The sequence below is a fragment of the Phallusia mammillata genome, chromosome 8, assembly GCF_965637545.1.
Source record: "Phallusia mammillata chromosome 8, kaPhaMamm4.hap1.1, whole genome shotgun sequence".
Lineage (NCBI taxonomy): Eukaryota > Metazoa > Chordata > Ascidiacea > Phlebobranchia > Ascidiidae > Phallusia > Phallusia mammillata.
Window position 1 is genome coordinate 17,895,320 of NC_137259.1, and position 27,984 is coordinate 17,923,303.

Sequence of the window (27,984 nt, forward strand, 5' to 3'; positions counted from 1 at the left end):
TTGTTTTAATTTTGTAATTTTATTGCACGCTATCAAATGAAAGTGGTTAAACGCCCCGCACCGTACAAATATCACACCATGGTAATTTGCTACTGTGTAAAACGGCTACAGTGAGATATTTACCGATCGCCACATAACGAACAGTTGGTACCGAGCACTTAACAGCACAAATGACCAGTGCTCGGTATCAATCACAACCTACATTTAACAGTAAAGTTGCCCCAAACAAATTGCTTTCTTTAACCAGACTTTTTTGTTCAAATTCATATTATTGTGCATAGAACTTTGCACCCCTGATATTTTTAAATTTAAGGCCTTAATTTAATGCGCAAGAGGAATGATGAAAAAGTTAAGCCAGTTGTACAAGATTGCTTCACTATAAAACTAAATTGAACTTGTGGACTTTCAGAAACAGGTCGCAGTGCAAAAAAACAAAGTCCAATTTTCAGGTCAGACTTTGGTTATGACACTGAGAAGCGAAACCAGACTCACAACGATTGGAGAAACGTTTCTCGTCAGTGAGTGTAGAGACTCGCTGCAAATACGATGTCACGTTTGATCAGCTCCGAGCACTTTTCCATCTTGGCATGTAAACTCGGATCACCGATGACGCGAGCAGCGTTTCTGACGTCATGACAAGTTTCGTTGAGCCGTTGGATTGTTCTAACAATCATTCCTGTGTAAAAGATTAATCTTGCTGTTAAGATGTGTTGATAAGTAAACTCAAAACGTGGTTTCACAATCTATGTCTTTTGTCCCTGGATAGGCTCCAGTCGTGGGTTCGAATCCCACCGCACGGTTGATTTTTAAACAAAAAACCCCCAAAACTCCACACCTTCTTGAACCGATGTGAGGTTAGTGATATCTTTGAAGGTCGTGCCCTTCGCCCATTCGTACACGACCTCTACAAGTCCAAATTTTAAGGTCGCAACGAAATCTTCGACTGGTTGACGGATCCCAAGTTGCCACTGGGTGGCGCCAACCATCGTGGCGACTTCGATGATGCGATGCATTCCCTGTGTGGGAAAACAAAGAAAATTTTTAATCGGTTTTAATCTAGTGCAAATTTAAGCTTTTAAGTGTTACACAGAAGGGCGTGACATTTTGATAGCAAGATTAATTGTCAGAGGATTGAAGAAAAATCGAAAAATAAAATTGTCGAAACGTTTCCCGAATTAAACGCCACATTTTATTTACTTTGACCTTTATGCGGTTGAAATTTTAAGAGGATGTCTCCAGTTTATGACGGATCATGGTCATTTCTCAAGTTCATAGCATCGTTTTAAAACGTTTCCAACAAATTGCAAAAAAAATAAAATCATTCGGAAAATTTTATGTATTCACAAAATATTTTAGGATTATTTGTTTGTTTTTGTCGTTTTTGTCAACTTTTTGTCATTCGATATTTAACAAAAGGAAAAATGTACATTTTGCGTAATATAAATCGATTTTGTCGCCCAAAAGACAAAATAGTTCCAAACTGCTTTGTCAGTCGCAAGTTTGTGGGTTCTAATCCCACCGCAACCACTTATGTTTCACAACGTAGTCATTTGGTAACAAAATACTTTTTAATCCCACCATTGCAACACCAACTGGTCTTTAAGCTGTAGGTTTTGGTGAATAATTAGTGACTGACAAATGCCACGTGATCAACAAATCAACAAACATATATGTTATGTTTATAAACTACATACAGATGACCTAGATTGTAGTAATTTGATAGGAGCGCACCTTGTACCTAGCAGGTTGTCTCCAAAATTATACAAAGCCATACTACACCAGAACATATGTTGAAATATTAGAACCTTATGCTCTGTTTGCAATAACTTGCTAAAAATAACATCAAGTACCTCTTTAAGTCGTGGCGTGAAATTGACTTCGTCCAGGTCGACTTTCTGTTGGAAAACAACACACGATAGAAGTGCGACAATTTCAACCGGATCCAAAGTGGCGAAAACGTTTTCAAAGACAAGTTCAGTGAGAACGATCTCATGACTCGAAATTTCACAAGCAACACGACCTTTGAGCTGTACAGCGCCCCCAGTGTCCACGTAACGAAGCTCTTTGAGAACCTGTAGGGAAATGAATTGGTTTCCAGATGAAAACTTAGCAAGGTTGAAGCAAAGGCTACAATGGAATAAAATGGATCAGTACTGAATTTAATTTTTGCTTTTCTCGATTCAAAATATAACACAACTATTTTCCAATCCTGTAGGATTTTTGCAAAAACTTAGACATTTTTAGTTTGACATTTAAATGTTTTTTTTTGCATTTTACAATTGTTTGTGTGCTAATAGAAACAAATGAAAGCAAAATTTTGCAATTATGCAAAGTAAAACGTATGAATTTAAAGCACGCTTTGTTTTCAGTACGTTTTTCCTCAAGCAAAAAAAATGAGGAACCTATTTTTAAAGTTGTGTTTACTGATACAACAACAAAAAGTACAAAACAGAACTACTCTGCGACGCCCTTGGAAAATTGAAACGACGCACTAGGGCGTCGCGACGCACAGTTTGAGAACTACTGACATAGCAAATACTGTTTTGTTTATATTTTGACATGGTACCTCAACACGTTGCTGGTATTCGGGCAGTAAATGCAAACTCGCTTCACTTAACAAATATTTGATGTTGTTAAATTCTTTCTTCAGTTTCAAGTAAGCTTCAACTTCATCGACCTAAAACAGAACAAAAATGTTAAAAAAAACTAAACATGAAACAAAAACGTTAGCAAACATACTGAAAACATCTATTCAAAGGCAAAAACAAACAAATAACACTAATGTTTAAAAACCAAAAATGAACCGAAAAGTTTTTTTTAAGTCAAAAACAAGCAATTTTTTAAAAACAAACAAACTAGGAATAAAACAAAAAGTTAGCGAATATACTAAAAACACCAATTTAAAATTCAAAAACAAGCAACTAACGCTTTCCATAAAACACTGTAGAATTGGGCACAATTTTGGTAAGCATTTCGGCAAAAACAAAAACCCACTAAGTATCTTCAACATAATACATACATTTTATCTCAAACATTTACTATTGTAAACACTAGTATTCACCTGACTATCAAACCGTGGAAGATTGACACACGTGAACGCCGTTGCTATGGAATCCTCCAAACTGCGCATGCGCATGACCTCCTCGACGAGTTCAATCTGGTTCAAACCGAGGTCCGAGAGCAAGTCGACCTGGTTCAAACCATCGGGATTGCTTTCGACCAATCGCAGAAGCTCCTGAGTAGCTATCACCGTTGATTGGTCGGGAGGATCCAAGCTGAACCAATAAGAAATCGAGTTGTTGTTTAAATTCACCCATCATGTGTAAATGTGACATACAAAAGGTGGTGATACGAAAATTAGACGCTTTGTTTAAAAAATAATATTTAGACTAAACAGGATTTAAATTAAATTATATCAGATTTAAATTAAAAATATGTGATGATAAAGTCCAAAATCAGAGCATACCGCTTTAAAAGTTTAGCATAAAAACTTATATACCTGAAGGAATGCAATATTGGTTTGGATAACCCAATTTACTAAAAACAACTTTTGGAAACTATTCTGGTCTTTCAAGCATTGGTTTATAACCATCTTACACATAAGAGAAACCGCTAATTTATATATCATTTTTTCGGTCTGACAGAACCATTTATTTGGGTTCTTAAATGTCAGAAGTCAGCTTTGATAAACTTAAGTAAAAAACACTGGTTCGAAAAGTTGATTTGATCAGGTTTGCTTAACACATTCGCCGTACCCGTGAGATTTATAATTCCCGGGAAGGGTGGGATTCGAACCCCTAACTTATGGATCAGCACAAATCAACTGACTTACCTAAATCGCGGAATCTTTCGTCTTTCGTGATCTGCGATGATTTTGTCGGCAGGAATTTTGAACGATCTATCAGTTATGTAGGAAACGTGTTTTGGGCTGACTTCGGTCACGACCTGATGATATAAATAAATGAGGGGAAAATGGATTTGGCCAAGACCGCAACTGAGTCGTATATACACGTGCAGACCGTCATATCGATAATATGATTAACAGGAAGAGACTTATTTCATTGGCTTGGAATTCCTTGTTCCGGGTTTCGAAGTTACTCATGATCATGAACGTTTTCTTTTCAAGGCTCATGTGACTCATAGACGTTATTTCTACACCAAGTATATAGAACTCTTCTGGCAAATGTATTTTTATTCCGACGTTTCGACGTCCTATACAGGTCGTCTTCATCAGGGTAAAAAAAACACTGAATGCGCGTAGTAGCCTACTGTGCACGATAAAAAATCAAAAAAAAGACTTAAACGCAAGCACATCACAACGCAACAAAAACACTGCGCGAAAACGAATGATCGGGTCTCTAAAAACATTTGCCAGAAGAGCTCTATATACTTGATATTATGCCTGGCAGCAATAACTTATATATTAATTCTACGCCCTCAATCTATGGAGTTTCAAAAACAGTGTTGTGCATTTTTAATGTTCAAATTTTACCAAGAAAATCGACTGATACGTTGGGTATGTTATTTGCGTTTTGCATCAAGCAGGCAGTTTAAACAATATTTTTGGGAGCCTGTGGGTGAACCACTGGGTCATCCGGGGTCAGTTCAAACAGTATACAAACACGTACATTGGATCAGTACTGGAGTTTTAGCCCTAATGAAAAAAACAAACAACCCCAGTGTTTTTATAATTTTAACCATACAAACCTGGCTCGCTTTCCTCTCCGGCCTGAAAAGTGTTTTCCGCAAGAGGGAAGCAAGGAGCCACTTGCTCGTTGTGACGTCATCACTTACGTCAGCTTCTTGCGTCATCACCAGTACTGTTAAAGTCTTTTCCGTCTTCTTGCTGTTTATCTAAAAATCAAACACACACAACATTGAAGAATTGCTTAATGCCGGATTTTCGTAAGTGGGCTACAACTTACAAATTTAATGGTTGACTAGTAAACCCGCTGTAAGCATAAAAGTGGTACATGGAAAAGTACTACAGCAAACTTCGGTTATTCTGGACCCGTCTGGACCAACAAATTTATCCGGATTAACCGATGTATATTAGTTGGAGCCTTACCACATTACAAATCCTTTGGACCTCAAAATTTGTTTAAATAAGGCAAAAATCAGGATTAACTGAATCCGGCTTAACCGAGGTTTACTGTGTGGTTGACTACACGAAGCTTGTTATTCAACACACTAAGTATGTAAAGTCGTGCTTGTAGCTTAACTAGATGACTGAACAATTCAGGTTTGAAACAAAAACAGAATTTCAAAATAATTCCTACCTTCAACAAAACAGCGACGTGCTGCTGATAAGGAGCACAATCCAACACCATCACTCTTCCTGCTTGCAACATCTTCATCCCAGCATTGCTGAAGAGAGTCTCTTCCTGGACGTGTGCTCTTAAATGAAGGAGCTCCTCGCAGTTGTCAAGGTAACGCTCATAATCACTTCTCGCAAGGAGTTCTGTGATGTCAAACTTCTCATCAATTTGCTCCTGGAGTTTGCGCATCCGCTCCTCCTGCGTCTTGGAGTCCTTGCGCGCGTGGAACTCAGAAAAGCTCCTCTTCATCACTTCTTCCACGCGGAGCTGTTCCACCCGGAGGAGATTGAGGATCATGGAGTAGGTGAGGCGGAATTGGGATTCGAGTTTAGTCGGCCTTCCCAACATCATCTGGTTCAACTCAGACGACTCCGGGACATCCCCCTAAGTGCGAATAGTTTAGTAAGATCTTTATGGCTTCCACGTTATTATGTTTAAAGCATTTTAATCAAATTAGGGTATATAGGGTATATAGTCGCTAAAAATAGCAATTTTTTTGCTATATCGCAAACTTCGGAAGGTTGTAACTAGGTTATATTTAACGTAACAAAGAACACTGTGCGCATTGCTCGTAAGCAGCAAAACACAAATCTTTGTTGGCAGCAAAAACGTATGGTCAAAAGCACAAAATGAGTTAGAAACGTAGGATATAACTTGGGGTTCGACCAAAAGGCTGAAGAATATCATAGGGGTTCGACCATGATAAAAAAGGTTAAGAACCACTTGTTTCAAGCAATGCTTGGTGACAAAAGCATGACATGGAGTAATATGTGGTCACAAGGTTGTTGGTTCTAATCCCGTGTAGATGACAGTAAAGGTTTGAATTGAAAACATTTGATTGTTTTCATTTACCTTGCATAGTACAATGACGGTGCCGGTAGAATCCAAACCTCTTCTACCAGCTCTTCCGGCCATTTGTATGTATTCGCCTGTGGGAAAAAAAACTTAGGAGGTGTATAGCTGGAAAATAATTGATTGCAAATGTTTAAACTATGTAAATCTTGTAAGGGCCTAAATCCTGGTACATTGATTCTGGAAATCATTCCCAATTTTACTCCAAATCTCGTGGCGATTTTTATTTTTTACACCATTTTTGTGTTGCTTTTTTAGGACACTGGTGGTGCTTGAAAAACGAAATATTTTCGTCTTGGTAAAAAGGGCTAACAGATTTTAACCTAAAAATAAACGTTGCCAAATGATCTTGTGGTCTAATGAGGCCTGTTATAGAATTCGCATGATAACGCTTGGTTGCGCAACAAACAATTTCACACAGCCAAAATTACCACTTGATTATACTACTGCTTATATTCACAATATCACGTATATGTTTTGAATTGAACTGGCTTGGAAATCGGTTTGGATTATTACGTCACAGTTGTTTACTCGCGCGAAATTGACGTCACAAACTACGTGAGAGAAAACACGTATAGTCTCACCGCAGCCGCAAACCCGGCATTATGCCTCAAGGAACAACAATAAATGCATTTGAATTCTACAATTCGGGTCACCACACAACGTATCGTTTTATCACATAATACCAACAGTGTGATGAACTTACAGATACGACACACTGCTGTCATAACGTCAAGGTTGAAATTAACTCTACCGAAATATTAGTACACAACATAACAGAGCTGTCGGTCGAGATTTTTAGGTCAGGCTTCGGGTTACATTTTCAATATAACAGGCTTGCTTCGGGCATCAATTGTCGTGCAATGTTACTAGCTTTTGCGGTGGTTTTAAACACCGTTTGTTATCTTATGGTAAGTTTTAATAAACAGAAATATACTTTCTTGCGAAAATAATAATTTTGCGGACTTCTGAAAGCGCTGACGGTTAGAGCTATCTGGGTTGGGGTCAGGGTTTGTAATAATATAACACTATATTCTGATCTCAGATGCTATTTTGGGGCTAATATTTTTTATACCACGGGTATAGGCGGGTGCCATGCGTTAACAAGGGGTATTTATTACCACTTATTTTCAGGCCTTATTAGCGCTTGTACTTCTGGGTTTGGGCCTTGATTTCTGGTCCGCTCATATACAACCTCACAACGTACATTACTTATTTATGTATTTTTGTATACATGCTATACAACGTTTGTTTGCATATAATCAGTATTGTGACGAAGAACAATAACACTTTGTTACCTGGCAGTAAGTTCCGCATCGTTGTTCCATCGTGTTTTCGAATGCTATCGAACACAACTGTACGCGCTGGCATGTTTACTCCCATTGCGAATGTCTCAGTGGCGAAAAGAAGCTACGAAAAAATACAGAGCATATTAAATTTAACTTAGATGAATGTTTTGTCCAAACACACCAAGGGGTTACTTATAGTTTTCACGTGCAAAAGTTGGTCCAAACGATAACAATATACAGGTGGTAATACTTTCTTTTAGGGATGTGCCAAAACTTCAAATGTCCGGTTTGGTCGAACACCGAGCCTCTTACGTCAACGCTCGGTGCATTGTGACGTCATAAACATTCCCAATACCACTCAAGTTTGGTAGTTTTCCAAGGTCCCTTACGTCACCAGCAGTGTATTAAGCTATACAGGCCCCAGAAGTACGCGTTTTTGTACCATCTAACGCATTTTTAAAAATAGTCATTTTTGTACTTGGATACCCTTTCGAACACTAATTTCGTATGTTGACAAGAAGAGGAATTATTTCAACAAATCAATTTATCGTAAAAATCATAAATTTAAATATGGCCCAATATGTAAATGAGCAACGTCATTGTTTTGTCATTCCTCAAATTTCCACATTCGTGTCTGAATTAATAAACATCACAGCAAGGCACCGAAGTAGGCAAATGGAATTCTCATGCAATTACAGTCTTTCCATTTGCCCAATCCTGTACCAGTCTCTTACTTTCACCAATCCTTTGGCGAACAGCATTTCAACAACTTCCTTAAGTATGGGCAGAATCCCGCTGTGGTGAACGCCGACTCCTTTCTCCAATAATGACGCCATTTGCAAGACCTGAGAAATACAGAAACATATTTTGGTAAAATCAGGCGTTTCGGTATTCAGGTGCATGAACAGAGTAACTTACTGACAATATGGTGACTGACAGATAATATGGACAATATTAAAGTTAAACAAACCACTTTACGAAAACTAAAAATCATACACAGTAAATCTTGGTTAATCCGGACCCGTTTGGAGCAAAAAAAATGTCCGGATTAGACGAAGATCCGAATTGACCGATGTCGATTAGTTCAAGACTTACAACATTACAAATCATTTGTACCTCAAGTTTGTCCCAATTAGGCGAAGATCCGGATTAACCGATGTCGATTAGTCAAAGCCTTACTACATTTCAAATCATTTGTACCTCAAGTTTCGTCCAAATTAGGCGAAGATCCGGTTTACTGTATTGCGATTTGATCATTTTATCTACCTGAGGTAATTTCCTGTCGGTTCCCTTCAGTCTCTGCGCACATCGGTTGAAGAAAATATGAACCTCACTCTTCTCGGCCGATGACGTCAGGTCGAGCGACTCCAGGCGGGCTGCGTTTTCGTCACAACGACGGCGTGAGAAAGTGAAAGCCACAACCGGAAGTTGGTCTTTCTTCCGCAATCGGTTGATCAGCGACAACCAAATATTTTTGTCCTAAACATTGTGGGATTGTTAATACCAGTGGTTCTTAACCTTTATGTTATGTTTTTATTACCCCGAAAACAATCGGATAAATTAGATTCACCTCCTTGAAAAAAAAGAAGGAAGACTTCACGAAACTAACCGTAATAAAAATATGACGTCACAGAATGACGACGTCACGAAACTAACTGTATTTGTGTTTACTGAGGGAACAGATTATGTAAATAAGGAGATATTTCCAAACCTTCATAAAGCTGCATAGGAGTAAAATAAGAGCTTAAACAAAGGAGGTGAAAAAAGTTGCAAAAATACCTACAAGTTTTTGTTGGAGCATATTTGGCATACACAATTTCTTAAAACGCTAAAAAGATCTTACAATTCAACTGCCGGGGCCAATAACGTGTATGAAAAATTAAACAAAAAAAAAATAATATTTAATATTTTTTCATATTTTGTTCCACATTTCACTCCTTACAGCCGCCATGTTTCCACCTCTCTGATTTCTAGCTCCGAACGACTTGCTGTGTTTCGTGCTTCTCTCATCTTTCGCTGCCACAGCTTTCTTGTATCCAGTTGTGAGGAACCGTCGTTGCGAGTCGACCAACATGAATAGCTCGTCACTTGTCTTTGTGCTGTTACCTAGCAACGGACGATGACGTAAATTGCATATTGTTTCTATCTGGTGAGGAAAAGCTGGCTTGACTTAGGCCTGAATTATTTACACTTAGGCATCATTTGTGTCAAAATTGTATCTACTTTTGGACCTAAATCGGGTTTCTTTTTCGATATTTGACCTCGGTTTGTGTTCGGACCGCTTAAACCCAAATCAAACGGACTTTATTCGGGCTTGACTTTATACTAGGCTACATTTGTGCCGTAATTCCACCTTGGCAAACTTTTTGCCCTATTTAGGCTTTAATGTAAAAAAATCTGGCCGGGTTTTGGACTTGAACTTTTGGGTACGGGCCTTAATTCGGTATACTGCTACACAATGCATTATATTCCCCATAAAATCAGCAACAATACCCAAACGCAGCCACTAACCAGTATAAAGGTAATGTTCCAATGGTACGGGGCGCTTCAGGGTGCTTATAACGTAGATCTTTTTTCGCTTGGTTTTGCCAATCCAGTTTGCAAACTCCAGAGTGTTAGGGACGGTAGCACTCAGCAAAATCACGTTGCAATGTTCTGGAAGCATTATCAGTACCTCTTCCCATACTACGCCGCGCTGCAACGTCACAAACAACGACGCCTTAAGCAATTATGACGTAACAAGTGAAGTGAATGAATGTGGTTTTTAGATATTTTGGGCTGTGCGTTAAGGCAAATATTTATCGCTTCCTGGAAGTTATGAATATGCATATTAGTAGCTGGAATTGAACTTGAAAAATGTAAACATTTGTTCAAAATAAAACACGATTTTACTTATTACATTAAGCTTATTTAATACCAATGCAAATTGTTGTGTGGAAGAATTCGAACTTTTTTAGACGCACACGAGGCAAATATTGTAAATGTAAATAGTAAGTACGCCTTTAGAATCTAGATAAACTAATATTTGGTATGTATATTAGTAGCTCGAATTGAACTGAAAAATGCAAACATTTGTTTAAAAGAAAACATGGTTTTACCCATTAAACTAAATTTATTTATTACTATTTAATATCAGTGCAATTTTTTCTGTGAAAGAGTTCGAACTTTTTTGAACGCACATGAGGCAAATATTGTAAATATAAATAGTAACTATGCCTCTAAAATCTAGATGAACTATTATGACATACTTAAAGTCCCCACATGCAAAATAATAAACAGTAATATATGTTCCCTCATACCTCCATATCATTAATATAGTGAACTTCGTCGAATATGACCCACTCCAAGTCTCGTATCACGTCAGACCCGTTATACAGCATTGACCTGAAATTCGGTGGCATGATTTGTAAGCGTGCATTTAACTTGGTTTAACCCATAAAATTGGAGCAATGCCGCTTAAGTATCTTGCTTAGGGAAACACAAGTGGTCGAGATGGGATTAGATCCCCCAACCGTTTGAACACAAGCTGGTTAGAAAGGCACCATTGTCAATTTCGTCAAGTGAATATCATTAAAGGATTAATCTACAATTATATTTGTTCGTCATAAGTCAACGCGTATTTGTGTAGAAATTTGCACTTATTATCATATAAGTTTCTTGCGCAAATTTGCTTCAAAAATAGGTTGTCGCGTTGATCTAAAAAGAACAACATCACAAAACGCAACCTTGTGTAGAAATTTTTACTTATTATCATATAAGTTACTTGGGCAAAAGTAATTTAAATTTTGGGTTGTTTACCTAAAAAAAAACACATCACTAAATGCTAATGATTTGTACAATCTACGTAACGCGAATTATTTCAGATCAATTACGAAATCAATAGGTTTTTCATTTAAATGACACATATTCATATTATGACATAATAATTATTATATTCGGGCTTTTAGGTAGGCGGTCACAGGTCACACGCAAACAAGATTTCAAGTGCTTAATGACAAATCAGAATTTGCCATGACGGAATTATAAGCATTCCAATCAAACTCTATGCTAATACATCAACTTCAAACAGCGCATACAACAAACCAAAATCACCTTAAAATTTCAGTGGTCATGATCAGACAAAATGCCTCCGGATGGATTTGTACGTCACCAGTTATTAAGCCTACGTCACCGAACGTCTGTTTGAAGTCACGGAACTTTTGGTTTGAAAGAGCCTTGATAGGACTTGTGTAAACCACTCTTGTCATATGCTTGGCGCTGAGAGCGATGGCGTATTCAGCAACAACTGTCTTGCCTGGGCACACGCGCAAGTATGGGTTAAATTTTGAAAAGCATGTTTACAGCGTATGTGTGGTTATGTATGTCAACATGTAAAGGATTTTTTCTAAACTGTGTGCTATGACAGATATAAAGGAATGGATGTTTTTTTGCAAATTGCAACCTAACTCTTATGATTTTTGTTTGGCACAATAATTGTGTTCATGGCAATGCTCAGGCCTCATTTTAAATCATTTGTTACGGAAAGCAAACTCAACCATTACAATAACATTATTGCAAATGAAATATCATAATTGCAGATGAAATATCATAATTGTAAATGAAATATCATAATTGTAATATTTGTAAATGAATATCTTGACAAAATAGGAGGTTTAATATAGCACAAGCCAAAAAGTTTGAGAACCACTGATTAATAAAATCAACAACCAATCACAACAATAAAAGAGAAAAAACATACTGTACAATGCAGACACGAAGTCTGATCTGGGTGTTTACCTGCTGATGTGTGGGCTGCCACAAAAACACACTCGTGGTTTTCAAGTTTGAGCACGGCTTGTTTTTGAAAAGTGTCAAGCTCAAACGGCCACTGAAAAAAAACATTCAGCATTTTAGTTTTGGAATTTTTTGGCCTTTGGGCATAAAAATTTTGATCCTGGAGGTGAGGAAATTTCCCAAAGTTGAAAAGATCGTTATTTAATCACTTAATTATGTGGTTTAGTGTGTAACCTTTGCTGTATTGGCCCTGCACTTTGCGTTTTTCATAAATATTTTTGTTGTAAATTTTTCCTCATTTACGTGCAAATACAAACTACCTACCTACCTACCTACCTATTGTGGTGCTAAGAGTGTTGGGAATTTCATAGCGAATTCCGGACCAAAACTGCTTAAAATATCAAGCCCAACAATTGTAAAAAAGTAAAATTAGTAAAATTAAATACTGACTATCAGTAAGATTCTATTATAATACAATGCTTAGGCAATGAAGTATGTAAAAGTTCATAGTTCTATTACCTCATGAGCCATTTTGGGAATTTTTTTGTGAAAGTCGACCACATCACTTGAAATATCCACCTTTTCAGCCCAAACTTCTTCAAGTGGAGATCTTAAGTTAATTGTGAGAAATTAGCTAACTACAAGTGGGACAAAAGAGGTTGCAAAGTTTTGCAAGATCATGTCAAGTGCCTGTAGATGGGCATTTCCCAAACAAAACCAGTTTGATTGCGTTAAATTTCAGGTCTGCAATTTTCAAACATTACATATACCACATTTACTCTACTGTAGGCTGTGACTTATAAAGTTTTTATGTAGGAAGATATATACTATGTAGCAATATTAAGAAGTGTTATTAACAATATTATCTAACATCACAAAATGTGGCTTACAATCGAGGGGGATTAACATTATTTTTGCTGACACCTTAACATGTGGCTTACAATTACGGGGTTCTTATTATCGAGTAAATACACTACTGGCATTTAACTCCCAATAAAGCTTAATAAACACTAACTTTTATGTTTACACACATTATTCGAAACACCAATGAAGTAACATATCTCATCATGTTGCAACATGTTGTAATTAAATTTGACATAAAAAGAAATAAACTTTTAATAAAAAAAAGTTCACTTTAAATACACAATCCAATATATGTTCTTCTATTTAATTTCCCAATTTACCTCAAAAACAAATACAGACAAATCCGGTTATTCACATAATCCAGTTTAATTGCAAACAAACTTAGCAAATTATTTATGCGATTTTTCCTATTAATCTCTATCACCAAAATAATACCTTTGGGTTCGCTTTTGCTCTGAAGCATTTGTGTCCTTAGTATTGTCAGTTTGCTGCTTTTCCTCTGGGAGCAAATTGTCCAACACTTTAGTTTGTTCAATTGATATATCGTCCTGTGAGCCATCCTCTTGTGCCTGGTTGCAATGTGGTAATTAATTATTGGTTTATTAGTTCAGTTTTGCTGAGTCAGCATACCTGTAACGAATCAGGAGAAGATGGATTTTCTTCTGATTGAAAAATATTTTCAAAATTGGTTTCATCCAAAATGTCAGCAAGGTTGAAAACACCAGATGCTTGTGGAGCTAAAAAGTTAAAGTTTTGCACATAAATAAAGGTCAAAAAGTGGTAAAAAGAGAAAAAATATTTTAAACATAGGAAAAACACTTTAACATCCATCAGCTAAAACCTGTGCAGGACCAAAAATGTTATTTTTTGTTTAAAACATTTAACTTTCTGAATAAATAGTAAATGGTTTCCGTTCGCAAACTATGGTAAAAAATAGTTTTTGCTGATTTTTAAGTCTGGTTTTGTGAAAATAAAAGTAAGTATTACACAAACTTACTAACATTTTTGGAAAAAATGGTACATGGTTTTCTTTTACAAACTTGGGTGAAAATATTTATTACTATTATTATTAAAGTCTTGTTTTATGATAATATAAGTAAGTATTACACAAATGTACTCACTTTTAAATTTGGAATAATCTATTCCATGATCCAAGCCAGGAGGACAAGATTTAAGACCTGAAAATAAAAAGTTTAACAACTTGAAAATGATGTTTGGTGGGTTGAAAAACTTACCAGTCTTGAAATCAATTATTGTGTCGGCCGATGCTTTCAACAATTCATCCACATTTGCTTCATCCATTCCACCTAAATTAAATTAACAAATATATAAATATGTATTTTGAAAATATGTAAAACTAAGTTGCACAAATTTGTTTGTTTATGTTGCAAAACCATTTTCAATGTGGTTTTATGAAATTATTCTGCTATGAACTGCCATAAAACACTCAAAAATGTTAAACTAAAATGTTAAAACTTGACATATATGACATACAAATGGAGGAAGGAGTTTTAGGCAAGTGTTTGCTACCACACACTCTTTTCCAACTTAAGTAGTACGGCCGCTTGATATACTATAGTTATTACTACACACCTACTTTTGTTGTTTATCGGACAGTAATAAAACAACAGCATTTAAACCTGGCCAAAATGGGAAATTTGTTGTGGTGCCTCTTATTGACTGGGAGGGTGGCCCGGGTGTCCGAAACAGAGAGCACGAGTTTTTTGCCGTCAACGTCCCTCCAGTGTCTGTTTCTTCCTCATAAAACCCGAGCATCTCACCTGTCGTCATGTTTCGTTTCACCTGTCGATCAAATTACTTTAAATCCTAAAAACTTGGTTAAATCGATGTTTTTCATCACAGCCATTGATGCTAAACTACCTTCAATGTTTGGTAGGCAATATAATTAATTTTTTTGTTCCTTTTTTTATTTATTCTCACCTGAATTGAGGTTTGTGATTGAGAGGTTCCAATTGCAAACAAAGATGCCAAATCAGTTTCCCTTGGAAAAACCCTGCAAAAAAACTTAATTTAGAACATGTCAGCCTTTACTTTATGATTTAGGGTTTAAAATTCAATTGTCACTTTCTGTTCACTAGGATGTGAGTTCTAATCTCATCTTGCTCCCTCAGCAATGAACTCGAGCAAAGATGCTTAAAAAAGACTGAATCAAAGACACCAAAAATCAAATAAAAAAGTGATTTGGTGGCCTTACAACAAAACAGACAGCTAAATGTCACACTTATTGTAAGCATACAGCAGTCAGGTGTTAAAGGCTCTCCAAGGAAATAAACAAACAACAAAATACATTTTATATTTACGTTCATACTCCTCACACATTTTTTATTCATACACAACTTTCATGCTAAATCCACTGACTTTAAACCAGTGGTTGGAATCAATTTTGTTGTGAGCTGGCTCTATCACAAAAGTCATATTTTTCAGTTGGTTCACTCACGAAAAGTTCATTGACAGTAACCAATAATGCTAACCGGTTCGCTAATCTCATAAAATTTTGTGAGACGGTTCTATAGAACCAGTGCAAACCGGTTGAATCCCACCACTGCTTTAAACTAAGATTTTATGTCGCATATTCTTCATTAAAAACATTTCAGTGACCACCTTTGAGTGTGTCGTGCCTGATGAACCTCCAACTCCTCAGGGTGGTTAAAAAACTCTTCCCTAATTTCATCCTGTATTGATTTCAGCACAGGAGGAATGCCAATAGGAAGAAGTGATGGCAGTACAGAGATTTGCTCTTTAGGTGATCTGTCATCTTCTATCACTGCGATCCCAGCACCAGCATCCGTTTCCACAAATTCAACTCGTAAATCAAGAGGGTCTGATAACAGCAAAATATTTCAGAAGAGAAATTGGCATATTTGTAGAAAACAATAATCTTTGCAAGAAATATAATGGCCCATAACAACATAAAAAGGAACATTATTTTGTCTTTTTTTATTAATTGTTTTCAGTGGATATAACAACACCCAAAATTCAGTACCGTATTTTACAGACCATAAGGCGCAATTTAAATCCTTTTTTTTTTTCACATAAATTGATCGTGCGCCTTATAAGCCGGTGCGCCTAATGTATGGATCAAGTACTGCTTAATTGCCTAGGCTACACTCAAAACCAGTACCGATACTATTATTATATAAATAAACCACCGTCTTACACAATAAACTACGGTAAAGGCAACTGTGATATTCAGAGCTTTATACGGGACTTTAATGAGCTTTATACGGTAACCCATACTCCTTAAAATACGTTGCGTTCTATAGTCCGGTGCGCCTTATGTATGAACAAAAAACTAATCAAAGCAATTTATTGACAGTGCGCCTTATAATCGGGTGCGCTTTATGGTCCGTAAAATACGGTAAGTTTAACAGATTTTAATGTTGCAGAAAGAATAAATAAAATCACTAGAAATAGATTAGTTTCTAGGAATCTTTCCTATTCTGTTACTATATTACCCTTGCCTAATGTCAATCCTTTTTGTGTTGCCCTTTTCAGACACTGAAGGTGCTTTTATAAGCAAAATATATGTTTTTTATAGGATAGATAACTGATTTTAACCTAAAAATAATTGTTTCCTGACTTGTAACAAGAAATTGACTTGAATAATAAAAACAAAATTAGTTTTCACTATGTACAGCAATGTATTAACTACATGGATGTTCTTGGGAAGGTACACTTATAATTAATAAAAAGATGGACTTGACATTAAAACATACAACACACAACTTTAAAATAAAACTTACTTCCACTTGTTGATGCTCCATCTAACTGACATGCCATGATTTCAAATAGAAATTTTTAATTATTACAGGTTAATTGTTCACATTATTCTTTTTGGAATTGCCCTATGTTTTTGCCTAAACCTGAAACGATACAATGCAATTTTAATTACACTAAATTATTATCATAATATATCACATTTAACTTTGGGGTAAGTAAGTACAACTTTAAGGGGAATAACTCATAATGGACTGCCCAAAAGAAAAGAAAAAACAATGGTAAAAGGTTCAGATTTTGAATGTAAGCTTTATTTACCACTTTGTATCATTTAAATGTTTATTGAAATAAAATATTCAAACAATTACGAAAAAAGTAATGAACATTTTTGTAGGTCTAAATTTTGGCATATCAGATATATTTTCGCCTTCCGATAGCAACCTCAGTGGATTTTTTGAAGCCTCTGATAGAGGTTTAACTGTTGACAAGTTTACACACATGACCAGAATAATAGTGAATGAAAAAGGTACATGATGTACAACACTGTAAAAAATTTAATAGCAACAATGTTCGAGCAGCTATAAAATTTCTGATGATTTAAGACACATCAGCATAAAACAATAGGCAGGCAAGAATTTAAAATGCAGTGATGTCAAATCACAAAGCTGTGATGGTAATTAGATGGAAAGTAATGCACATCATAAATATGCATTTTTTTTAATTTTTTTTTCAATTGAAGATTATCATCTTGCAAACCCAAAAATTTTATACTTACAAATAAACTGTGGATTAAATAAATTTAACAAACAGTTTAAAATCTGTTTTTAATCAAAATATTTTGTAATCATAATGAATCGATTTGGAATAAGTGTATGAATCAATAGAGTTTTGTGAAGACAATTACAATTTTGCAGCTTATATTTACAAGACAATTGCAATTTTGCAGCTTATATTTACAAGACAATTACAATTTTGCAGCTTATAATTACAATTTTTATTGTTATTATTTAATAAGATGTTTGTGAATTTATATATTTAGTTCTACTAAGTTATCAATGCACTCAAATAAATTGTAATGCAGAGAGCATGGGACTATTATGAGTTGTTCTTTGGTATTGAATTGTTTTTGTTTGTTAATAATGCAATGACAAATTTTTTTTTAAATGCAGCAGTTTTTAGGTATAAAACTTTAGACAAAAGTGCTGAGATGTTGCACAATAATAGCAACATTTAACTTTAAAACAAAAACGGACAAATAAAACAGAACACATTTCTCTGACCTAAGTCATTACTAAAAACCTAAGAAGGTAGCATTGACTACTTGCAAACACAGTTGTCCAATAGTAAAATGATTAAAACAATTTAAGAGGGAGGTGTGGAAAGAGGAAATGCGTGTGAAACGTGCTGAGTGCAGCGTGATTCACACCTAAATAAAAGTGAAATTGTAACAAGTTGTTCGGACCCCTTCAATGAATCATAGAAGTACTGAGGTCATGCCCTTAAACAGGAAATACTTGCAATTGAGCAGGAAATCTACGAAAAGGAATATATATGGAGGGCAGGTGGTGGCCTGAAGAAGTGGTGGAAAGTATAAATAGAAGTATATGCCTCAAGAAGGGCTAGTGTGTGAGCTAGTAAAAAGTCGTAAGGCTGAAAAACATGATAAATAAATTTCAGCATTATTTTGGAAAATGTTTAATTATCATTTTAAAATATCATGTATAGAATGCTGATGTAAATTGACTGTTTCAGGCAATAAACGAAATATTTTCTATTTTTCAAAATTTTTAATAATGTTGAAATAAAAGGTTCAAGGCGCAGATACAAAAATACCACAGTAAGTCACCTATGTTATTTATTATGTACATAAGGTGTAAATTGAAGGCTGAAAAGGGCACCAGAATCAGGATAAAATCTTCAAAACAGCACTGAATGGACAAGATATATTTAGTTTTCGCCCCAAGGCAAGGAATTAAACCTATCATGCTTCTCAAATTTCAATTCAAATTTCAGATCCTGCGTCAGAGTAAAATTTACAAGCAATAGCAGGAATCTCATTTCTTATCAGCAAATTTTATGTTTACAAGTTGAATATAAAAACAGCAGATATGAAGCCTGTAGGTCATTATTGTTGAGGACTTGACAAATAATTTTTGCAAACGATTGTTTTGTTGGTTTCAGAAAAATCAATGTTTTTGTCTGTTTCTTCTTTTTTATTGGATTAAATTTTTTAGTGATGTTGTCCCCATGAGGAAATTTTACTTTTTTGTCTGTTTTTTTGTTCGATTAAACTTTAACACTTTTGTTTTGCAGACAAACTAAAACTAAAGAATCATGAAACCATTAGTGATTTTGTTGTTACTAACTGTGCTAGCAGCAACAGCCAATGCTGCACATGTACCTGCTGCTGCTACACCACCTCCATACAATTACGAAGACTTTGCTCAAGCTATGAATCACTTCAATGCAAAGATGTACAAACAAATTATTGAAATGAGTGAAGATAAAAATGTTGTTTTTTCACCGTTAAGGTAAGGAAAGAATGTCAAAATAGATTCTTTACCAAACTATTAATAATATATGTTCAGAAGAAAATCATCACTACAAGGTTAAAATTCTATTTGAATAAGATACTTATGACGTATTTAAAAAGGAACAAACCATTTCATGTTTTAACAAACCTAAATTTATCGCCTTTAAGTTTAAATTATTTAGGACAATTTTAATAATACCGTACCATTTACATGTAAAAATGTCATAGAGTAAATTAAAACAATTTTTAGATCACTTTTTATTATTGTAAAGCTTTGTGATTGATTGCACAAACACTGTATTGAAGTTTGTTTTGTTTTATTTGCAGTAAAAATGTTAAAAATACATTTTACAATAAATATCTGGCCTATCAGATTAAAAATGATTTACATCACTACAGCTATAAAATTTTTAATAAATGTTTGTTATTTTAGCATCAGCCAAGTACTGGGAATGATTTTGGCTGGAGCAAGAACAAGTACCAGAAGCCAGATCATGCAAACTCTTGGGGTTCCGGGTGTTTCTGATTTAACGGTTCATGAAAACATGTTGTAGGTTATAAACTTATTTTCTTTGCTGTTCTAGACCCTCAAAAAACAGTGTTAAACTTATTTTCCAATTTGTTTTTCAGAGGGGCAACAGATTTGTTACCTCAAAGTGGAAACGGACCTGCGCTGGATATTGCAAACGGGATTTTTGTTCAAGAACAGTATCAGCTCTATGAAAACTACACGCAATTGCTGCAAGATTACTACAATGCTGTGTCTCAGTCTTTCAATCCTTCAAATTCTCAGGAGGCATCTGACAGGCAAGATTTGTTTGTGTGACAATATTCTGGTCTCAATTTTTGCCAATAAACTCAACCAAACTCAATAACAAAGTGCAGTCAAGTTAAACTGCCAAACTAAGTTAAGGGTTTACAATTTTTTATCACTAAACCATTATGCATTTCAATACATTTGAAATTTAAAACCCATCAAAAATCAGGATTTTTCATCTCAATTTGAAGAAAACAATGCATTAATTTGCGCCCGAAGTCACAAAAATATAGTCAAGCCAAACTGAAAACACAAATCATAACCATGTTCAAACACAACATTATCGAAACATTAAAGGGCTTAAAAGTTGACAAATCATTTCTGTTTGTTTGTAGAATCAACCAGTGGGTAGCTGACCAAACAAACGACATGATACAGAAGTTGGTGAATCCAGGCATGTTCAATGGATTGACGCGTCTTGCTTTGCTAAATGCAGTTTACTTCAATGGACAATGGAAAGAAAAATTTACATCCAGCAGATTTGTAAGTAGACGGTTTTTAAGCAATACAACAAAATAAATATACTGGAAATAGCTGCATAGCATTAAGATGCTGTAAATCACAACAAAGCACTATAACACTATAGGCCACTATAAGCACATAGATAAGAAACGGCAAGACTTTTAATCAAATGTCTTTAAGCAGCTTCCTTTAGCAAGTATATATTTGCCTTTATTCTAGCCATTGAGATTCCATTTAACTGATGGCAGCACTAAAAATGTTGAGAGAATGAGGCTTCGTAGCCATTTGCATCGATTAATAGACAGAACCACTTTGCAAATGGATTTTGTGGCAATTCCGTACTCGTCTGGACCCACACCAACGACGATTATGGTGATCGGAAAACCTATAAACACTCGAGGTAACGTGTTTTAAAATCCGGATGCATGTTTTGTTTCTTTGATTTTTTAACTGCCTTAAAGTGTGGGTAGGCTGAAAAGTGGTTAGTGCAAAGTCAAAATCTTATTTGCATAGTCACTTTATCCAATTGTCATTAATGAACAGTTTCGTAAAACAACAAAGACACAGAAAAAAACATTGGTTATCTGAATGGTGTTTGAAGTATTCTGGGTGTAATGCTTTCACTCAGAAGGTTGGTGGTTCTAATCGGGGCAGAACAATTAGCGTTTTTCTATGCCAGAAACTTGAAAGGCATTGCTCCAACCCATTGGAACCTTATTGGTTGAACTGAATTTGAAGTCTCATAAAAAAATCACATAAAAACTAATTCAACAAACTTACAATCTCCACATATTAGATTTGACATTGTATTAGTCATAAAACCATTTAAATTAATCCCAAATATTACTACCAGTACATGATAGCATGAATGTAAAATTATTTTATTGTTATCAGCAATACAGATAAATCTAGTAAATTGCATGATAAATTGTTTTTTGGGGGCAATTAACCCGATTTAGCAATAACCATGACAGATCACTTATAAAATAGCTGTAGTTAGGATTTATAATTTATAGTAAAAAAAATTAAATGTTTAACCAACCAGCAACATATTAGCATTTGTATATTTTAATGCAAATATTTCTCCAAGATTAATCCGATCTTTTTCTTAGGTTTGACGGAGCTAACACCATCTGCCCTAAAAGCACTGTCAAAACTCAACCCTTCTGAATGGGCAGTAGTAGATATATTACTTACTATGCCAAAATTCAACGTATCAAGTGAAATTAATGCTAAAAAGGCAAGTATCTTTTTGCATTGTAATCATGATATACAAAAAAAAATAAAAAGTTGTAAAAAAACTTAACCAATTCCATTTTTTAACAATTCTAACCAATTCCATTGTTTTGACATTTTTTTTACCAAATTTTTTAACAATATAAAAAAGTATTTTAGTAATCTAACTATGATGTTTTTTACAGGTTCTTCAAAAGATGGGGATTACAAAATTGTTTAACCGTTGGGAAAGTGACCTTAGTGGCATGAATGAAGAGCCATTGTATTGCTCTGATTTCGTTCACAAATCTAAAATTGAAGTAGATGAAAAAGGTAAGGTTAAGAAAAAGATGTGCCACAACCGAACACACAGCCTACATGTTTTACAGCAATATATAAACAGGAAGTGTTAGTTTATCAAGTCAGGCCATTAACAATTACAGGTTTTGATTACTGTCAGCAATCCAGACTCAAATTCAACCAACAGCAAATGTTTACAGCAACATGAACTTATGTTTTTCAGGGACAAGGGCAGCTGCTGCTACAGTTGCCATAATAATGTCGCGAACTATCCAAATGTATCAGTCGTTCGTAGTAAACAAGCCGTTCTTTTTCGGAATCTACAACGTTCCCAGTAAAATGTTCGTTTTCATGGGAAGAGTTAACAATCCACTACAGGAATAAGATTTCTTTTTTCAAAAATCAAGCAATGTGCTAAAATGGCAGAATGCTTTGTCTGAAGTAGAATGCAGTTTTTGTATAAACATATTGTGTGTGGATTGTTTTGTACAAAATACAAAATTACTTTGATGTTTTGTGTCATTTTTTCCACTGGGTCTAATTTTCGGTTTTAAACAGATAGATCAAAAAAGTGCTTAAACTAATAAAACTATGTTTTCCAAATAAGTTAAGCATGTTTATACACAAAACTGAATTATATTTACTCTCAACAAAATTCAATTGTGGGTCATTGAAAAAATCATTTCAATTGCTCAAGAGGAAATGAAAGTTCAGAGGAAATGTGCTATTGACGTCATTTTGACATTATCTGCATTGAATAACTTCCTATTTGTATTCCAGCTTCAATTGAAAGTTAAGAACTGACGTCTGTCGGTAATTTTGTATGTTTAAATTAAAACCAACAACAGACAAAAATGCTTTGCAGTTGTTTATTGCACGGTTATATAATGTCTCATGTAATTTTTCTCATGTAAGTTTTTTCCGAGTCAAGCACAAAAAATCATAAACGAAAACACTGCTTTTTGTGGTATTAAATACTGCCTGAGGGGGAAATAGTCCCAAGATTTGAGGCTAATGCGCCAAAGTCCAAATGTCAAATTGTGCTGCAATGACTCATCTCATGTCAAACCACACTTGCCCATATTGAACAACACAACAGCATGTGAAAGCGAAAAACACATGTTTGTGATAAACAGTTGCCATGTAACCTGCTGATATCGCTTCAGTTCAGTAAAGGTTACAAGGCAATGGAAAGCAGAAATGAAAACGTAAGCCTTGTTGTTCGCAATGTTGCTATAAATAATTTCCTGTATGTGTTGATTTGCTTGTTAAAAAGATCGCAGAAACAAAAATTTGGTAGACGAAGAAACAAACATTTTGCTTGGAGAACATGAACCAGCTTTTGTCTGTGATTGTTTTTTGTAGTTTTAAAGAAACTTTTACTGAGTTTCAAAAAATCTATTTATGTTATAATTCATTGAGTGCAATATTTATGTTGCAAACACAGGATTTTTACTGAGGAAAAAATGTTAAAGGTAAGGTTAACAATTTTAGTTATTATTTGTCTGTCTGCCCATGCACAAAACAATTTTGGGCCAAAGATGAACGAGTTTGTGACCAAAAGCAAAGCATTCTCAGGCACCTTGTACCACAGAGTTGTGGAGAATTCTAAAGATCCAAATGTAATTTTTTCACCATTCAGGTAAGCTATATGTTAACACAATTTTTTTGTATACATCTTCATTTGATTGTGAATATTTTTCAGCATTTCTCAGGCATTAGGAATGGTTTTGGCTGGAGCTAGAGAAAATACCAAGTATGAAATCAAAAGGACCATGGAACTGCTTGCTTTTGAAGATTGGAGAATTCACAAACTTATGAGGTATCTATATCAATTGTTTCCCCAACTGGCATTTTATAACCCACTGCTGAACACAGAACCGGATGTGACTCCACAAATAAGTAAACTCACATTGGTAATGTTATTATTTATGGGGCATCATTTTTTAATTTAAAGAGACAACTCGGCAAAAAGCATTTCAGGTCAGAATTAAAAACTTAGACTGTTTTAAAAAAATTCTGTTTTTTAAGTATTTTCAAGAGTAATTAATAAAAAAAAAATGAGGCACAGATAAAATAAATCTTTTTAACCATGTTTTTGCAATACCGGCCATATGGACAAAACCCCTTATAATTTTAGCTCTGTTTCAATTACTTGCAGTAAACTATTTGTTTGCTGTATTTAGGAAAATGTACAGGAACTGCATAGAACGTCCCACAGGACAAACTCTGAAACTTGCAAACCGAATGTATGTCGCTGATGGATTGGAAATAAAACCTGAGTTCACCAACATAATACAAGAAAGCTACAGCTCAAACGCACATGCTGTAAACTTCACAGATTCAGAAGCAACAGCAGAAACGTAAATGATGCCAAATTTTGGGTGTGGGTTTTTGGCACAGGCATTACAACATAATTACTTACACTAAAGACAATTTTTTTTTTCAAAACCACTGTAAGTACATATATAATTGTTTTAGGCAAAAACCACTACAAAAACATTCAACAAAACATTTTTGACTCATACATTTTCTCATTTATGGCCTACTTTCATTTCAGTTTCAAAAACAGTACCAAGGAAGCATACTTGCAAGTTGCAACAATTAAATTTTGTGCAACTAAGCATTTTTTTAATGTGGTTTTTAACAATTTCACTATTTTTCTCATTTTGTGTAAACAAGGCACATGTGAAGTATCGAAGCATGCGATGTTTCTGTCCATGTAAAGTACTGAATCTTTTGTGCTTAATATAAACTTCAGGAATTTTAATTTACTTTTGATAAATTTGTGTCCGAAATTCGAACATATCATTATGCGGAAAACATGCAAAAATGCCCTTTGTCAATACATTGGATTTTTAAATGCAAATTCACTAAAACTACCTTTGCATGACATAATGTGGGTACTTTTTTTATCATTTGTATTTTGTGTTTAGAATCAATGGTTGGGTTGCTAACCAAACAGAGGGCTTAATTAATGGCCTGGTTAATCCATCAACTTTAACTGAACTAACGAGGTTAATATTAGTCAATGCAATTTATTTCAAAGCTGACTGGAAAAAAAAGTTCCAAAAACTGGATGAAGTAAGTTGAAATTAAAGTTTTTTACAAAACGTTGTTTGTAACATTTTGTTGTTTTATTGAAACTATAGAATTATAACCCAAAAAATATTTAACTGTTTTATAATAATATGTATATAGAGTAAATCTTAGTTAATGTGGACCCCTGTATTGGACGTTGAAATGTCAGAATAAAAATACAATTTCCAGAAGAGCTCTATAAACTTGATATTATGCCTGACAGAAATAGCTTATACTGGAACCCTTTAGACCAAAACACCTTACCACGTTACAAATCATTTGTACCTCAAGTTTTATCTGAATAGGTGAAAAAAATCTAATGCCATATATATATATATATGTATTTGAACCTGAAATATTTTTCCATGAAATAAAGAACTTGTTTTCTTACAGACTTGTCCTTTTTATGTGACAAAAAATTCTTCCAAAGATGTTGAATGCATGAAGTTTGAAGGAGATGTAAAAGTGAAACACGACAACAAGTACAAAATGACCTTTGTTGCAATTCCATACAAATCAATACAGATCAAAACTTCCTATTTGGTGATTGGAGTTCATACTCAACACAGTAACAACTTGTATTAAGTGAACTGTTGTTTTTTGACATCAACACTTTATTTCTTTATTGTTAGAACTGTCACAATTCCGTGCCAATGCAAGGGCTGCTCTGATGTTAACGGATGTGGCTTCTTGGTCTGTCAGTCCTTACATTATCACGATGCCCACATTCAAAATTAGTGGCAACATGGATATGAAATCTGTACGTTTAACACCGATTTGCTAGATTTTTTACAATTAACTTGAATCTTTTTCTCGAACATATTGGATTTACAATCTTTATGCAATTAAATGATTTATGTCATTAACCAGTATGCGATTAGCCATATCCCAAAAGCTTTGTAGTATTCTTTAGGATTGTACCAGGGGTGCACAACCTGCAGCCGTACGGTTGCATACAGTCGCAGAGATTAGTTTGAGCAGCCATGAACATGTTTATTAAAATATATGTACTGGTGGCCGTGACGTAAATAAATGCTACATATATGATATGTACCAATTTCATTACATCAGTAATATTGAAATAAATACAAGGTAATAGGCGGCCATTGGTGAAGTAAGTATCTGCGATGCGGCTGTCACAGCGAAAAGGTTGTGCACCCCTGGATTAGACATTAAACATATTTAACAGCTAAGCATTTTCTATGTAGATAATATATTTAAAACCCAAAAATGTGACATGTTTATGTTTAATTTATAGTTAAGGTTTCATTTCCTTACTTTAGTAAATGAAACGATATTTAAAATTCTCCTCAGTCTTCACTAACTTTTTTAAACACAAACTAAAAAGTTGAAATAATGAAATGCACCCAAATATTTAGACGAAAATTTTTATCAGTTAAAGAATACATTTGTTAGGACAACTTTTTTCATGACTTGTTTTCATAGATTTTGAAAAACAGTGGCATTCGGGAAGTATTTCAAAGCAGTAGGAGCAACCTTCACGGAATAAGAAATGAACAACTTTACGTTTCAAACATTGACCATAAGGCTTACATTGAAGTCAATGAAAATGGTCAGTTATGTAAAATTTTATCTACTTGCAGGTCAATCCATTTATTTTAACATACAATATATTTGATATAATGAGATAATTAGCAATCAGTGTTTAAAAGCCACTCTCTTCGCACCTTTCAATTTTATTTAGAACCTTTTAAATTTCATTTAGGGTATGCAAACCTTAACTTTGTAGATTATAGTTCAAAATTTGTATTTCTAAGTTTAATATAATTCACCCAGAACTAAGTTTAATATAATTCACCCAGAACTGAATTTAAATGCCAAAACCTAAAAAAAACAAAGTCAAGCCTATACTTTCATCACTAGAAAAGCTAATATTTTTCACATGCAACTGTCAATCCAATACTGGCTAGGACACATTACTAACCACAATGAATGCCCTATATTTGCAACTGCATTTTGCTTTTTAGGAACCGAGGCAGCAGCAGCAACATCTGTTGGAATTTTTAGTCGCAGCAATCAGGGCCCAACAGTTTTGAAAGTTGATGAGCCCTTTTTCTTTGCAGTTTATAACGGCTTGTCAAAAGTGTTTACATTTATGGGAAAAGTTGGTGACCCAACAGCAAAATAATTTACAAAACGGCAGCCAGGCTCACCAGCGCCACCCGACTGATTTGTTATTTTTGCGAAGCATATTAAGGTCTGCAAAATCAACTAAATTCAAAAACTTTATATTATTTCATATATAAGCTCCGTGTCATAATTTCATTCAAGCATCAATGTTTGAAAACCCATGTACATTTGTTTGTGTTAAACGCATTGTAAAATAAAACATGGCCATTGAACAGATGTATTAATAACTGACAACATCTTTTTTCACACAATGAATAGATGAAAGTTAGACTTTAGACAGTAAGAAAGGTCTGCGCTTGCTAGTTCTTTCAGTTTTCTTACGCAACTGATTAACCTGCCATACCGCACTGACATGTTTGATAAGCAATCCTCTATCTTACAATATGTCTGTTTTAATTTATGTTCTTTTGGGGGCATTAATTCAATTCACAAATTTAAAAATGAAGATTTTGAAAAGAGTAAAAAATAAACATTTTCTTACCCATCTTTTCAATGCCATTCATCCGTTCAGTAAAAAAAACTGTTTCTGGATTTAGTAAATGTCACTATTTATCATTTAAAGCCTACATATTAAGTACTATGTAATGTTAA

At 34.6% G+C, this 27,984-nt stretch overlaps 4 protein-coding genes across 4 annotated transcripts; 3 read left to right on the forward strand and 1 right to left on the reverse strand.

Annotated features, from left to right (window-relative positions):
• On the reverse strand, nucleotides 1-27,948 carry LOC145204216 (superkiller complex protein 2-like). The gene is made up of 27 exons (XM_080076692.1): nucleotides 27,875-27,948; nucleotides 16,861-16,980; nucleotides 15,719-15,938; nucleotides 15,038-15,110; nucleotides 14,737-14,899; nucleotides 14,332-14,403; nucleotides 14,218-14,274; nucleotides 13,727-13,833; nucleotides 13,532-13,665; nucleotides 12,752-12,842; nucleotides 12,236-12,326; nucleotides 11,552-11,753; nucleotides 10,759-10,843; nucleotides 9,971-10,154; nucleotides 9,402-9,565; nucleotides 8,726-8,938; nucleotides 8,194-8,304; nucleotides 7,469-7,580; nucleotides 6,171-6,247; nucleotides 5,280-5,702; nucleotides 4,708-4,854; nucleotides 3,833-3,945; nucleotides 3,062-3,275; nucleotides 2,567-2,677; nucleotides 1,851-2,072; nucleotides 836-1,016; nucleotides 1-676 (listed from the first exon to the last, which is right to left on the reverse strand). The coding sequence occupies exons 2-27, from the start codon at nucleotides 16,895-16,897 to the stop codon at nucleotides 516-518; spliced, it is 3,765 nt and encodes a 1,254-aa protein (XP_079932818.1). The 5' UTR covers nucleotides 16,898-16,980; nucleotides 27,875-27,948; the 3' UTR covers nucleotides 1-515.
• Nucleotides 19,113-22,671, forward strand: LOC145204218 (leukocyte elastase inhibitor-like). The gene is made up of 8 exons (XM_080076696.1): nucleotides 19,113-19,365; nucleotides 19,801-19,917; nucleotides 19,998-20,174; nucleotides 20,520-20,667; nucleotides 20,866-21,046; nucleotides 21,759-21,886; nucleotides 22,068-22,194; nucleotides 22,385-22,671. Exons 1-8 carry the CDS (start codon nucleotides 19,169-19,171, stop codon nucleotides 22,543-22,545), a joined length of 1,236 nt encoding a protein of 411 aa, XP_079932822.1. The 5' UTR covers nucleotides 19,113-19,168; the 3' UTR covers nucleotides 22,546-22,671.
• LOC145205607 (leukocyte elastase inhibitor A-like) lies at nucleotides 23,633-25,254 on the forward strand. The gene is made up of 4 exons (XM_080078339.1): nucleotides 23,633-23,803; nucleotides 23,867-23,983; nucleotides 24,348-24,524; nucleotides 25,098-25,254. The coding sequence occupies exons 1-4, from the start codon at nucleotides 23,703-23,705 to the stop codon at nucleotides 25,252-25,254; spliced, it is 552 nt and encodes a 183-aa protein (XP_079934465.1). The 5' UTR covers nucleotides 23,633-23,702.
• LOC145204219 (serine protease inhibitor-like) lies at nucleotides 25,642-27,605 on the forward strand. Its single transcript, XM_080076697.1, has 4 exons — nucleotides 25,642-25,810; nucleotides 25,875-26,002; nucleotides 26,689-26,815; nucleotides 27,231-27,605. The coding sequence occupies exons 1-4, from the start codon at nucleotides 25,684-25,686 to the stop codon at nucleotides 27,389-27,391; spliced, it is 543 nt and encodes a 180-aa protein (XP_079932823.1). The 5' UTR covers nucleotides 25,642-25,683; the 3' UTR covers nucleotides 27,392-27,605.
• Nucleotides 27,949-27,984: the final 36 nt, after the last annotated feature.

Excerpts from the sequence above, each read along its gene's own strand:
- LOC145204216 (XM_080076692.1), bottom strand. The coding sequence starts at position 16,897 with ATGGCATGTCAGTTAGATGGAGCATCAACAAGTGGAA. Across the intron at positions 10,155-10,758 it reads ACTATATTAATGATATGGAG|CGCGGCGTAGTATGGGAAGA; the intron begins GTATGAGGGAAC and ends GTGACGTTGCAG. Across the intron at positions 1,017-1,850 it reads TCACGCCACGACTTAAAGAG|GGAATGCATCGCATCATCGA; the intron begins GTACTTGATGTT and ends TTTCCCACACAG.
- LOC145204218 (XM_080076696.1), top strand. The coding sequence starts at position 19,169 with ATGAAACCATTAGTGATTTTGTTGTTACTAACTGTGCTAGCAGCAACA. Across the intron at positions 19,366-19,800 it reads GTTGTTTTTTCACCGTTAAG|CATCAGCCAAGTACTGGGAA; the intron begins GTAAGGAAAGAA and ends TTGTTATTTTAG. Across the intron at positions 20,668-20,865 it reads AATTTACATCCAGCAGATTT|CCATTGAGATTCCATTTAAC; the intron begins GTAAGTAGACGG and ends CCTTTATTCTAG.
- LOC145205607 (XM_080078339.1), top strand. The coding sequence starts at position 23,703 with ATGAACGAGTTTGTGACCAAAAGCAAAGCATTCTCAGGCACCTTGTAC. Across the intron at positions 23,804-23,866 it reads GTAATTTTTTCACCATTCAG|CATTTCTCAGGCATTAGGAA; the intron begins GTAAGCTATATG and ends AATATTTTTCAG. Across the intron at positions 23,984-24,347 it reads AGAATTCACAAACTTATGAG|GAAAATGTACAGGAACTGCA; the intron begins GTATCTATATCA and ends TGCTGTATTTAG.
- LOC145204219 (XM_080076697.1), top strand. The coding sequence starts at position 25,684 with ATGAAGTTTGAAGGAGATGTAAAAGTGAAACACGACAACAAGTACAAA. Across the intron at positions 25,811-25,874 it reads TGGAGTTCATACTCAACACA|AACTGTCACAATTCCGTGCC; the intron begins GTAACAACTTGT and ends CTTTATTGTTAG. Across the intron at positions 26,816-27,230 it reads CATTGAAGTCAATGAAAATG|GAACCGAGGCAGCAGCAGCA; the intron begins GTCAGTTATGTA and ends TTTGCTTTTTAG.